Below are 15,239 nucleotides of genomic sequence, written 5' to 3' on the forward strand. Positions count from 1 at the left end.
TAGCTGTCAGACTGATTGAAGCCCTAGTTAATCCTGGGGAAATTAACCCTTATGGAATTTAATGCCTTTTAGGTACAACATCATTTAGCTAATAAGGTAAAAAATATAATTGGTCTCTTCCTATCTTGTACCACAAGAAGAAATCATAGCAGGATACAAAGTGTCAGAATTTTAGGTTTTGAAAATCCTCACTTCTATTTTAATCTTCATAGGTACTTTAATAAAGAAAAGTTGCATTATACAGTACCTCTACAAAGAACATTTTCAATAAATGTTGACACTGAATTGAAATGTATTATACAACAATCACAATTCTAAACTGAAGACTTTACTTATAACAACAGTTCTGTACTTGAAATAAAGGCCTAATTTAATTTCCTACGTAACTAAACCTAGGCAGCAAAATGTTACAATGAGAAAGAATGGAAATTGGAGCCAAAAATGGAGATCCCACTTCCTAGTTGAAGGTTAAGTATATTGCTTACCTTTATGAACTTCAACTATAAAATGTAAATAATTTATTACCTATTTGATAAAGTTACTGGAGATATCACATTTTTTTGGTAAATTGTTAAACTATCATATAAATTAGTGGTTTTATTTAACCTAAGGCAAATGGACAATTGGCTATTCAAATAGTGATAGAAGGAATGGAAGACAATTGTAAATTTTCTATAAAAATCTCAACTGCCTGAGAGTAGAGACACAGTCTTTATATCTCTATTTAATTCCACCATCTAGCATAGTACCTGAGTATTGCAGATGCTAATTAAACATTGTTGCAAGGTAAGTAGTGAGAAAGTTGTAATAAAAGTTGTAATTGGGCTAAATGTTAAATATAATAGATGGAAAAGCACTATATGGAAGAGGTGCTTTAACACCTTGAGTGAAACCTAATCAAAATTGTCCTCATTCCTCATGGGGTGTGTGTGTGTGAATTTTGACATTATGTTATAAAATAAGATGATTTTCCACTCCCAACCAAGTGGAAAAAGGTAGGTTGTTTGGATTGTCATGTTAGAATGAATACAGTTGATTGAATTTGTAACATTTTGTGAAAGCTTAGATTATTCTTTCTGACTAGAAAAAAATGTATAATATTTTCCTATAATACAAGTGACTATCAAGAATTCATAAAACTTTTTCTCATAATGGACACTTTTCACTAATCATGTTTCCCCTTTTCTTCCCTTATGGTTTCAAGAAAGCTCAGAGCCAAGTATTTAGCCTAGTTTTACTAGTGACATGGAACTCTGTGGCCTGTTTTTCTGTGTACTCTCTTTTCCTTCTGGGGTTATTACTCCATTATATTTACACTGTCCCTGACATCTATTTGTACTCTATTACCTCTTATTCTCTTGAGCTACTCAAAATCCTTTTTTTTAAGTTTATTTATTTTGTGAGAGAGAGATTGAGCACGAGCCGGGGAGAGAAAGAGAGAAAAGGAGGGAAAGAATCCCTGGCAGGCTCCCATGGAGCCCGACATGGGGGTCGATCTCACAAACCATGAGATCATGACCTGAACTGAAATTAAGAATAGGACATTCAACACAAGGAGTCACCCAGGTGCCCCAAATTCTTTTATTCCTTTTTGTAATGAAGTGGGATATATACAAACGAAATTAAATTAATTTTTTAAAGTTTTACTTATTTAAGTGATCTCTACACCCAACATGGGGCTTGAACTCACAACCCTGAGATCAAGGTTCGGATGCTCTACCGTCTGAGCCAGACAGGGGCCCCTCAAAGAAATTGATTTCAAATGACCATGTATTTTTTAATGCATAACTTCTTGGTAACACCTTTGTCACCACATTTTTCTCTTTTCCACTTCTTTGTCATTTCTATAGTCCACCATTCTTTAGTATGTAATTTATTCAAGGAATAGAACCACACTTTTATGTAAGGTAAACCATTGAAGGAACTTACTATGCATATGCAGTAGCTGTTTTAATGCAATTTATCTTATATTCTAACTTTTTTTCTTAAACCAAAGTCTAAAATCTATACCCACAAGCCACATTCAGGATTTAAAAGATCTCAGTGGCATGATCCTTTTCACTCACTCAGCACACATTTAGTGAGAACTTATTAAACACTGTCCTAAGGTACACTTCTAAGTGCTACTGGAAAATATACATACATAAGGTACTATCTTCTCTCTCAAGGGCTTTATGGTCTTTTAGAAGAGCTAAGACATGTACCTAAATAAGTTTAATGTAAAGAATATGTTGACCAATTAGTAAGGGCTATAAAGAGAGTCACAGATCAAATACTAAGGGAGTTATAAGAAGGACACCTAACTTTCAGCTCTATGAGGGGGTATAAATAGGAAGAATCTTCAGACTATGACAACTGATTAGGTTTGGAGTGGCAAAGGAAAGGGAAAGTAAAAAATAATGCTAAATTCTAATCTTTGTGATTAGGGCACTGAAGATATTAATATAAATAGGGGACATAGAATTAAAAACTATTATGTGGTCAGTTGAAGGTGACTATGGGACAGCCAAGTAGAGATGCAACTAGTCCATTAAAAATGATGAACTAGAGCAGAGGAGAAAAGTTTTGGGAGTTGTCCATGTAAAGATAATCATGTGCAGTTGTCCATGTAAATATTGCAGAAGTCAAGATTTTATATCATATAGTCAAGCGAGAGAGGGTAAAGAAAGGAGAGGGAAGCCAAGGACACGTTCTTGGAGATGATCACCTGATGAAAGAACAAAGTGTGGTCCCCCAGACCAGGAGTTTTAGGGTAATCAGGGAACTTAGAAATGCAAATTATCCAGTTCCAGCAATCTCTATTTAAGCACAACCTCTAACTGATTGTGGTACACAATAAAATGTGAGTTCCAGTAGCCATTCTCAGTAGAGGGTAAAAACTACATGCAGAGAGGGAGAGAACAGCAGTGGAACACAGAGCATGAGGAGGGTGGGAAAGATAAGGATTAGATTTTGAAGACTGTGGCAGAAAGTTAATTAGAATTAATTGAAATGAATTTCTAGCAACAGAGGGGGTCCAGCAAGATAGAGACAATCTGTTCTAGACTAAATTGGCCTAGTTTGTGGACTTTCTCTAGATTACAAAAGTCAAAATCTAGGGGCAGAGAAAATGGATGGTAGTCTACCCAAAAGTAAGGGATCAGTAAAATGAGGACAGTAATCAGAGAATGCAACATAAATTTTAAGGGTTTTTAGCAAAAGCATTGTTGGATGAAAATGGAGTCCAGTCTGGCTTGGAACTGAGGACTGGAGACCTTAATGAGGGTGAAGTTTAGCAGGAATGAGAGTGTAGAAGATGAAGTAAAAAAGTGATGATAAGAAGAACAGACATTAAACAGTTTCAAGTGATGAGGTTCAAAGAGTGGCCAAAATCTGTGAGGGCTGAAGATGTACTGGAAATGAAGAAATTGAGGGTGATAAAGAAACATGAGGACAGAATGTGGGAAATATCACTGATATGAGTGATGAAGTTTTCATAGATGATTCCAGGACAGGGGTTAGCAGGAAGTGGACAGAAGACCGTAAGTGTACCAATGAAGCTGTCAAAATATGGGAAGAGTAACGAGGCCAGTAGATAGTGACAATTCAAGCCAAGAGGTATGCTGTATATAGTTTGCAGGGTTTTAGAGAAAGGAGGTGACTGATCAAAAATCCCAGAACACAAGAGTGTATAAAATTGTATTGAGAAAAGAATTAGCAATAGATATATAAAAAACAAAACAAATGAAAAAAATAGGGAATTATTAACAACAAAAAAATAGTTGTGTTAATAAAGAAGCAAAATAGTACACAAATTGGTTCTGCAGTAAATAATATTTTCATAGCATTAAGAAACACTGAATACTGTTTTAGCCAGAAAATGGGGATTTAACTATATTAGGATGATGGAAGGGATGGAAACAGATGGATAGGGGATGAATAGAACTAAATCCTTATGTATCAGAATTATCAACAGATAATATACAACATTGCTACATCACACAATAGCATAGGAATTTGCATATTATTTAGCTGTATGGAGGTAAATATGAAAAGAAAAAGCTAAAATTTGAAGATGGTTGCTTCTGGAACAAGTTTGGGACAGGGAATTGCTATAATATGCCTTTTAGTACTATTTGAACTTCTAAGCTATATACATGTATTACTTTGATTAAAAAATAAAAACTAGTTTTTGAAAGAGCAAATAAGTAACAATTGTTGTTCACCACAAAACAAAGAGTACAAAAGGGAACCAGTGCAGGAGGTAACAGGAGACAGACAAGGGTGGAGTTTGGAAAAGATGGGTCCAGAATAAATATGTATTGAATTTTTGGAAGGGATAAGCAGGGGGTAGAGGTTTGTGCAAAAGAAAATTCATTTTCAATTCACTTATTCGATGAAGAAAACAAAACATACAAAGAGGGACTTAAGCTACATTTTAGTGAGAGAGAAAGCAGGAAAAACTGCTGAGTTTATTGAGCTAACCAGCCTAGAGATTCCATCATTAGTGAATGACATGTTAAACATTGTAGCAAGCTTCCTGTATAATTGCCAGAAAAAGCACCTGACATTAAGATTTGTACTGTCTTGATGCTGACAAAAATTGAATTTTCAAGTAATGGGAGAAAGGCATCACAATTTGGAGTATTTTTATTGACAATAGCAATATCCAAGTGAGGGAATGGAAGGAAAAATAAAATAAGATGGAAAACAGTGAGGGAGGCAAACCATAAGAGACTCAAATATAGAGGACAAGCTGAGGGTTGCTAGAGGGGAGGTGGGTAGGGGGATGGGCTCAATGGGTGATGGGCATTAAGAGGGCCCTTGTTGGGATGCCCACTGGGTGTTATATGTAAGAGATGAATCACTGGGTTCTACTCCTGACACCCATACTACACTGCATGTTAACTAACTTGAATTTAAATTTAAAAAAAGTAATCACCATAAAAAAATCATCATTACATAAGCACTGGGCGTTATATGTAAGTGATGAATTGCTAAATTCTACTCCTAAGATAATATTACACTATATGCTAACTAGCTGGAATTTAAATTAAAACTTGAAACAAACGAACAAAATCATCTTTAAAATGTAAAAAAAAATTAAAATGAAAATATTACAGTGGGAATCAATTTCTTCTATTGATGTTTTGACAGATTTGGAGCCTGGCATTGGGGAACAAAGAAGATACAGAATCAAACATTTATTTCAGCATCTGCTATGTACTTGACTCTAAGCTGAGTACATTATATATTTTATTGTATCTAATACAATAAATGGGGAAATTGGGTTCTAGTTAAGTCAGTTATCTCAGTCTAGTTAGGTCAGTTACCTAAGATCATGCAGCCCAGCAGAGGCAGCTTTTATAAACTAAAATAATTGAATTGAAAGTCTTTGTTCTTTTCACATTCTTATGCTACCTCCAAGTTACAATTTAATTCTAAACACAAACTAAAAATGGGCCAACCTTTAGTTTTAAGAAAGTCCAACCTATATCTGCTTTATAACTCATTAAAGAGACTCTTCCACACATATGGACGAGACATTTAAAAATCAAGGAGCCTAGATGGGAGAACTCATTTTCTTCTCTCCTTTGTTTATGGGATCTGTACAACCAGATTATCCCATCTTCACTCTGACCAGGGGTGGATCCAATCCTATGAAATCCATACAAGTGAAATTACTAGCTCTATGCTTCCCAGGGCACTATCTTGTTTTCAGCAGCACTGCAACTTTTTCCTCAAAAAATATTGAAAAGTCAGAAAAATTTAATCTATACAAAAAACCTTCGGTCTTTAACAAAATTACATCAGAATCTCAAACCAAAGTATACATAATAAAACAGAAACTAATATATTAGCAATGTAACTCTTCCCATTTTCTAAATAGACAATATCTAGTCTAGTCAAATGTACTATTAGTCATACTAAGCTAGTAAAAGGATATCGTAGTATCACCACTGACACTAGACAAGATTTTTAATCCTGTGGTATTCTTCCCCATCTCTGATAATTATCCCTCACTTTATTCCTACTGTTATTATAGCTTAAGTTTTACACTTGAAATAGCTTCTAATAATCTCTGCAAATCTTTTTCCGTGGCATTTTTCATGTTGTAGACTTTATAGTTTCAACATATGTTTTTATTTAGACTTTACATCATCAACCCTGTGAGGTCGACATTACTACCTGAACTTTTATGGATGAGTGTTTCTGAGAGATTTAGTATTTATTAAAAACACACAGTTTGAAAAGTACAAAGCCTGGGGCTGGAACCCAGGTCTTCCTTCTCTGAAGCTAGTCCACTTTCTGTTATGTCACCAATACCTCTCTACTGGCAGGCTCTTAATCCAGTGCTCTATTCACATTTCCATTATTGATAAAGAACTCTCCTCTCTGTATGAATTCTGACTCCACCACATACTAGCTGTGCAAAACTTTGCAAGTAACTTAACCTCTCTGAACCTCAGTTTCCTTACCAAATAAGGGTAACAGTAAGGGCAATAAGGGCAACAATAACACCTTCCTCAACTGATCATTGTGAGAAGAAAATTAATCAATATGCCAATCTATCTTGTATAAAATTTGCTAGGATTAACCTCATAAGGCATATGTATCAATATTTTCCTACTTAATAGCCTTCACTTACTCTCCATTGCCTACCAAATAAAGTACAAATTTTTAAACTTAACATCCAAGGACCTCATGATATGGCCTCAATGTACCATTTTAACATTATACTCTAGTACTCCTCATTTCATGTTTTCCTTTCAATACAAACGGAATCACTGACATTTCCTGAAACCCAAAAGGTACTTTCCCAAATCTATGACTTTTTTCATGTAATTCCCTCTTCTCAGGATGTCATCTCCATGCCACATCACAATACCATATATTGAAATTCTCACTTTTCAAAGTCCACGTCAGTTCCTATCTCCTCAATAAAGCTTTCCTTGATCTGCCAGCAGAAATTAATTTCTTTTCTCTTCTGTTCCCAAAGCACATCGCCTGTTCCTCTTTTATGACAGACAACACATTGCTTTGCATCATGTTTTATGTGTTTGCCACTTTCCCCTATTAGACGGTAAGCACCTATAAGAAATGTGACAATGTCTTACCCAGTTGTGTATTTCTCATAGTACTTGGCATGAAGATTTAATGTGTATGAATAATAATTACTACTAAAAACCAATAATTACTATTTGTTAAGTACTTACCATTAGCACTCAACTATGGTAAGTGCTTAACATGTAAAATATAATTTTTTTTACAATAACCCTATAAGAAGTGATCAATAGGGGTGCGTGGGTGGCTCGGTCAGTTAAGCAACCGACTTCAGCTCAGGTCATGATCTTGCAGTTCGTGTGTTCAAGTCCTGCATGGGGCTTTGTGCTGACAGTTCATAGCCTGGAGCCTGCTTTGGATTCTGTGTCTCCTTCTCTCTGCCCCTCCCCCACTCACACTCTGTCTCTCTCTCCATCAAAAATAAATAAACATTTAAAAAATTTAAAAAAAAGAAGTGATCAATAAATCTTTGCTCTTTGATGAGGAAACCGAAGCAAAGCAAAGTATTAGATTGAACTGTATGAAATTGTTTCTATTTGATCAACATTGACCTATAAAAATGACAATTTCAAATGATTTCACATAATAAAATGTTTTTAATCATTATTGCTAATCCATTTCATGTAAGAAGTTCAAGACCATCTGAACCATATTTTAGAGTAATCCTAGACCACAATATTTCCATACATGATATTCAAAGAAAAGATACTTTTAGGCTTTTTTTAGGTTGGAAAAATACGAATTTTGAATCTTTTATGGTTATTTTTTCCAATATGACCAAAGTAGATAAAATTATTTCCAATGCATTACTCATTTAAATACTATACCTCATGAAAATATTTAATATTGCACAACTGTAGAACCAATTTTAGAACTGAGGATCAGCTAGAAATCAGGTATTCATTTTTCAGTTTATAACTTCCTTCATAGACTTCATGCATTAATAGACCTGAATTATTTTGTCTTCTGAGAGGAAATAGAAAATTTTGTTTTAAAGATGCCATAAACAAAACACAAATACCCCAATATTTTGATGAAAATTCAATGTGAGTGGTTATAAAGTGGTGTGAGAAGAGTTTAAGAGAGTTATTTCAGTTTTATAAGCAAATCAGTTGATCTTACCTGGTCATGTATATGGCTTAATCCACCATGGTACAACTCATTTCCAGTGTTTGTAGAAATTGAATCAGTTCCCGTGAAGATTTGGATTTGTTGGCTAGAATGGGATTGTTGGCAGTGTGGAGAGTGGATGATCTGGGGCTGTTGGACAATGTGATGATGGCATTGAACCTGTGGATAGCATTCCTAAAAAAAACATATACATGCCAAAATAGCCACTGAGAATAAAAATTACTAATCAAGAAAACCCACTGAATCCGTTTTTTAAAATTTAATGTGTTCTTTCACAAGATAATTCAAGTCCTAGGATATATAGTTTTAATATGTGATATATTGTTTTTTAAAATTTTTTCATTGGGAGAAAATGTATTGAATTCTATTTTGTTTGATCAGGTGGCAGTGACCGTCCAAATACTTACTTAAATTGGCCAAGGAATTGCATGTTCTGGTTAAATTAATATTCCAGCTATACTTAACACTAAAACTATAATGAATATTAATATTAACTATTCTTTGATAATTCACCAGGCATTTCAGGATCTAATTTCATAATAATATTATCATACTGAAGATTTAGATGTAAATAATATTAGAAAATAATATAATGTAGTGATTTTCAATTTAAGGAAGCATATTAGAATCACAGTGGGGCAGGAAAAATTCTTATGCTTATGAAAATCAAGCATGAATTAAGAAAAAAGCTTGGAAAACAGTGACTGAAGCTCCACATCCAGAAAACAGGTATTCTAACTCTGATTCTACCACTTACTCTGTGATCTTGGGAAACTGTGTATGCAATCTTTATGAGCCTCAATTTCCTCATTTGCAAATGTTGAGATAATATGTGTCTCATTGGACTGCTATGAGGAGTAAATGAACTGATGTTTATAAAATGCCTAGTACAATGTAGGTGGATAATAAATATTTATTATTATTATTATTATATTATTTATTTATCATTGTCACCTTCAACTTAATCATCATCCACCCCACAAATTTTTCAGGTAGAAAAAAATCACTGAGGTCCAGAGAAGTAAGATGATTTACTTGTAATGCCACGACTAATTCATGGAAAAATTGGGATTGGAACTCATGATTTCTAGTTCAGAGTTCTTTCAAAATATAAGGTTGAATTTTTACTGTCCTCAAAATAGTCTAGAGTTGTTTTTAAACTATATCTTTGCTTTCTGCTTGTTTTTTGTTTTTTTTTGTTTTGTTTTGTTTTGTTTTTCTGAGAAAGTATAGAGCCCAGAGTAAGAAAGGATATCTGGTTGCTTCACTTTTGTGGATTTCAGGCATACTTGCATTTCCTATATTATTTTGTTATTATTCTACTTTAATAACAGTCATCTGAACACCAGTTTTCAAAGAAAAACATACTCTATTTTGAATCATAATGCTACATTAATGCGCATGCATTTACTTTGAAGAGTATAAATTCAATGCTCTATTTCCTTTTGACAGTGGAAAGCTGACCTGCATTAATATAGTAAACCACTTAAAATTTTATGTTTTTTATGTGGAACAATTTTCAAATGATATTAAATTAAAAAAGCAAGATGCACAAGAATGAATATACTTTGCTACCTTTTGTATAACATTTTAAAATAAACATATGTGTATATTTACAAATATACATAACTGCTTTTAAATGCATAAAGCAAAACTCTTTTAAGGGTGACTGCCCCCGGCAAGAGGAACTGAGAGACAAGGGTGTTAGTATAGAGAGGCTTTTTTTTTCACTGTGTACATTTTTTATTGTCTTTTTACACTCTTTTTGTACCTTTTTATACTTTTTATTTTTGAAAATTTTAACATGTACACAAATTATCTTTTTTATGTGTACAAAAATTATTTTTAAAGAAAGAAAAATACATAGAGAAACATATTTTACAAATAGAAATTACTTTCGTAGTCGTTGGTAATAAAGGTCACAGAATCATTTCATAGAATCATTTTCTCTAGGATCTTTTCAAGTGCAACTCACTTTATAAATATGCTAGCACTAAGATCTCTACAGTTTAGAAGTCAGGCTATGTACTATCAACCATTTCTGTACAAATTGTGTGGGTGAATGTATTATCTATTCTTTTATGTTATAAAATATCTTCATACATTGTATTAGAATAAAGTCACTGTGACAGTCTGAGAAAAACTTCACCCAGTGGGAAACTTATACACTACTGAAATAGAATTCCTCCTGAAAACAAAATTAATGTGTTCCTTAAAAAGCAAGTTAGGAAACACTTTGAAGGACACATCAATACAGAACAATAAACAAAGCAAAACTCATTTTTCAATCATCTTCCTTTCTTAATATATCAGTTGACTCTTGAATAGAATGCTGACAGTCTCTCCATCTGGGTTGTCTTGTGGTTTCCCTGAGCCTGTCTGGCCTCTGAACCACTCATTAGTATCGTTGAAGTCTTAGACAACTTTCAGTTTTCATTTCTCATACCTGACTACTAATGTTATTGTTCTAAAACAAGATATTCATACATTACTCATACTTTTGAAGTGTACCACAAGGTCAATTTTTAATGTACAAAATCTCAAACATTTCTGATTTATTATATGTTTTGTCATCTTTGATAGAGGAAAAAATACACAGAGTACAATTCATATGAACTGGATAATTATCTTGTAACTGGTACCAATTTACCACCCTTCCATGACAAAGATCTTTTTTTTGGTCAGGTCTCATCTCTTAAGAACTAGTGCTATTTGAACTAGTCTCATGTGATATTAAACCATTTCATCCAAACTCTGGCTTTATCCAGCTTGTCTTACATCTCTATCCAGCATCTCTATCACTGAGGAAACTCAACTAGGTCAAAAAGTTGTAGTTTGTTCCATATGTATGGTTCCTTTTAACTTGGGAAGTCTGCCATGGCAGTTCCAAAACTCCCAAGTCATTTAAGTCATTACTAAAAAAAATGGGCATAAAAAAGTAAATATTCAAATTGATAATAAGTAATAGTAGTGTTCTTTCAAAGGAGTTCTTTAATTGTTCCAGATTTATAGCAATAATAATGTACAGGATATTCAATCTTTTCCTCTAGGAGCCAAGACTTAGAAAATCTTTATCCTTTTTGAGACAAGAAATGAGAAGGAACCTGAAATGATGCATCTCAAACATTTCTTATTATGTAAAATGTGTCAAACTTATTGTTTTGTCAGTCCAGTTGGACAAAGGAGAGATGTTATAAATTTATAGCTTGAGGAAAGTGCCCCTTGAAGAACTGACACATTTGATGAAATTTTTCTATTTGGCATCATAATATCCAGAAATATTCTGCTGTTCTTCTGAAAGATAGGCGTTCAATACATACTATACCTTACCCTCTAATAAATCCAATATTCCAAGCAGAGCAAAGTCTTAAAGGTTTGGATGTTTATGATTCTGACAGTTTACACTATTTTATTTTTAATGAGCATCAAATAAGTAATAATGTATTAATTCCTCTGAATCTTGTAACAAGTGCCCATAAATACTTATAAAAAGAAGATGTGTTCTCATGCCAAGAGAATTAAAAAGAATTTAGTATATTTTAATGTTTAATTTGTATATGAGAAAAATGATTTTGTGATAAAAATTTATTTGATATTATTTCACTGTCTGTTGTAGGTTAAATTGTGCTGCTCCCACAAAAAGCGTATGTTAAAGTCTTAACCCTTATACCTCAGAAAGTGACCTTGTTTAGAAACAGATTTTTTTTATGAAATAAGACCTTTATAGAATTAAGAAGTTAACACAAGTCATTTGCATGGCTCCTAATCAAATATGACTGGTATCATCATAAAAAGGGACAATCTGTACACAAAGACAGACATGCACAGACAGAAGATGATATGACAACATACAGGGAGGATGTCATGTGAAGATGGAAGATTAAAGTTATGCATCTACAAACCAAGGAATGCCTAAAGTCACAAGAATCTAGGAGATAGGCATAGAAGAGCTCCTTACCTAAAGGCTACAGAAGGGACCATGGCCTTGCCAAAACCATGATTTCATACTTCTGGTCCCAGAACTATGAGACAATGAATTTTTGTTGTTTTAAGCCATCAGACTGTGGTACTTTGTTACAGCAGCCTTAAGAAATTGATACACTCTTCTAGTTCAAGCATGTCCAAGAAACAAGTCCCAGGCTTTGTCTGGGCTGGACATGCTTTGTATCCACTGAGAAGATCAATGTGAAACCTCTGCTGGTTACAGCAAAAGCTCTGCTTGAAGGAATGGTAGCTGTATATGCCATGAAACTACCATTGCCCTGCTAGTTTTAAATGTTATATACTTGGTCTCTCAGTCAAATTTAATTAAAATTTTAAAATGTGACTTGAACTTTAGTTTTCTAGAATTTTATAGTATTTTACATATATGCTCATACATATTTTTCATTTGTTCATTGAAAATTCACTTTGTATGAAGTGAATTAAGACAAAGTTATAATGTTTTAAATTATAATTTTTGTGAGAGCAGTTTGAAAGAAACATACAAAGGTTTGGGGTATCTGTATTAAATTCAGATTCTACCACTAATTTTCTATGTTACTTGACATATTTTTACCTGAGTTTCCCTTTCAGTAAAATAGGGACAATAATACTTCACATGAGAAAATGAATATGAAAGTGTTAAGGGTGATCTGAAGGGCTGTAGACATAATAAGGTATTATGACTCATAGTGATCTTGCTTAGCACTTGACAATTGAGTGTCATTTTAACTCTATTAAAATACTCATGATTCAAAAGTATACAGTTAATAAGCTTTAAAACAGATTTTACATACCTGATCCATATTTAGCTTCTCTACTTTTCTTATTGTTTTTTCATAAATAACATTGTTTCCTGGGAAGAAATGGCCTCCTCTTAGGAATGGAGAAAGTGGTTCCTATAAAGACAGTAATGACTGTGTTTTGTTTTGAAAGGTACCTTTTCAGAGAAACCTTAACTTAAGCAAATATCTAGTATCTAATAAAATCTGACTTAGTGGCAGACTTTAGGAGAGTGGAATGACATCCCAATAAGGTTTTGAGAGATGTAAGGAAAAACCATAAAGATAGTCTATTTTCTCAAACAGAGCAATCTGGATTCTCTTACTACATTTTAGACTTAACAGTGTTTTAAGAGAAATTGGAAGGAGGTGAGAAAGGTATTTTTTTTCTGTTTCTGAGACAAGATATAATGAGTTTCCTCTGAAGTAGACAGGCCTGAGGTCAACTTCATTTAAGTTGAGTTCACTGGCAAGTTTCTTTCTATGCAAAAGTATTATTGGAGAAATGCAAAACAAACAATTCACTACTGAGCTGCAAAGTAGGTAGTAGAACTATATTAAAGATTTTTTTTTCCTGGAACTTAGCTTCAGTGATTTTGAAGTGTACAATTCTTACTTGTGATTATAATCAAAGCTAAATCTCTCTGTATAACATACGTTTTGAATACCAAGAACAGAGTAGAGGCTTTAAGAGCCACGTATCCCCATATAATCAACTAAGTTAATGTAGGATTATCCAAGCATTTAAAAGATGTCAGCCAATGAAATAAAGGCTGGTGACAGGTCCAAAATCTGAAAGAAACCAAGGAAGGAGTAGTAAGAATCAGACAAAGAGTTTAAAATAAATGCAATATTACTATATTTCTTTCCCTTCTTTCAGTTTTCATATGAGTCTACTTGTATGGGGGGAGTTGAGGATGTTTTGTTAGAAAGAATAATTGCATTCATTTATTTTTGTAATACAGGGGAACAGTGTGGAAGGAGATTGACTAAGTCTGCTACCAGTTAATGTGTTTAAAACCATTTCAGAATTGGGGTGCCTGGGTGGTTCAGTCGGTTAAGCATCCAACTCTTGGTTTCCACTCAGGCCATGGTCTCAGTTTGTGAGTTCAAGCCCTGTTCTGGGATCTGTGCTGACATTGAGGAGCTTGCTTGGGATTCTCTCTCTCTCTCTCTCTCTCTCTCTCTCTCTCTCTCCCTCTCTGTCTCAAAATAAATAAATAAGTCAACTTAAAAAAATAAAAAAGACCATTTCAAAATCAACAAAATATGGTAGCATTTTTGTTATCTGCTATCATAAAAACTCTTAAACACAGTTGGATAAAAACACTGGTTGTTGAGAATGTAAGACACCCTTGAATCCAAAGGTATATACTTCTTGTATCCAAGTTTGAATAAAATGTACTTTAACTAAATGTTCCTGGAATACTTAAGTGAAACAAATATACAAGTGATTAAATTTAGTTAGCTGATGAATTGTTAAATCGAAAGATGGATATATTTAAAAAGATTCCCCTAGAAGCTCTTTTGTGTTTGTTTGTTTTTGTAAAAAAAAAGCCTATTTGCAAGCATGTAACACACGTTTATGAGTTTACTATGCACAATATACTTTGCTAAGTGTTACAAGGCATGAATCAAACTTAGATTATTACCACAAGCACTGAATATTGATCAGTATTCATTAAACTATAACCAGCAGCCTATTTTCATAGTATCTTCAGTAAGAATGATATGTAGATTTTTTTAATGTTTGTTTTTATTTTTGACACACACAGAGAGAGACAGAGCATGAGTGGGGCAGGGGCAGAGGGAGAGGGAGACATAGAATCTGAAACAGGCTCCAGGCTCCGAGCTGTCAGCACAGAGCCCAACATGGGGCTTGAACTCACAGACAGCGAGATCATGACCTGAGCTGAAGTCGGACGCTCGACTGAGCAATCCAGGCGCCCCATGAATGGTATTTATATTTTTCAAGGACTGTAAGTGCAAAGAAGGAAGACCAAAACCCTATGGGGACAGCAAAGTCTAAAATATTTACTATTTTGCTCTTTATAGGAAAATTTTGCTGATGTTTAGTCTGGATGATATATGAACATAAACATACAAGGTAGAAAGAAACAAGTGCCTATAAAAAGTATAGAGAAAGAACTTATGGGATGGAATTCAGAAGAGGAAATACTGAATTCCATCTGGCAGTACTCAGGCTACTTGGATCAGTGGCATTTGAAAGAAGGTTAAGGTGGGCTTTGCATATAAGGAGATGGAAGAGAATGGTATTCCAATTGAAGTCAACAGAATAAG

At 33.7% G+C, this 15,239-nt stretch overlaps 1 protein-coding gene across 1 annotated transcript in view; it reads right to left on the reverse strand.

Moving 5' to 3' along the window:
* POF1B (POF1B actin binding protein) overlaps positions 1 to 13,088 on the reverse strand; it is an 85,728-nt gene extending 72,640 nt beyond the window's left edge. Inside the window, exons 1-2 of the mRNA XM_043569643.1 lie at positions 12,954 to 13,088; positions 8,167 to 8,349 (exon numbers count right to left, since the gene is read on the reverse strand). Coding sequence (XP_043425578.1) covers positions 8,167 to 8,349; positions 12,954 to 12,962 — 192 coding nt within the window. The 5' untranslated portion in view covers positions 12,963 to 13,088. The remainder of the gene's footprint in view (positions 1 to 8,166; positions 8,350 to 12,953) is intronic.
* Positions 13,089 to 15,239: the final 2,151 nt, after the last annotated feature.

This window comes from Prionailurus bengalensis, chromosome X (genome assembly GCF_016509475.1).
Source record: "Prionailurus bengalensis isolate Pbe53 chromosome X, Fcat_Pben_1.1_paternal_pri, whole genome shotgun sequence".
Classification (NCBI taxonomy): Eukaryota; Metazoa; Chordata; class Mammalia; order Carnivora; family Felidae; genus Prionailurus; species Prionailurus bengalensis.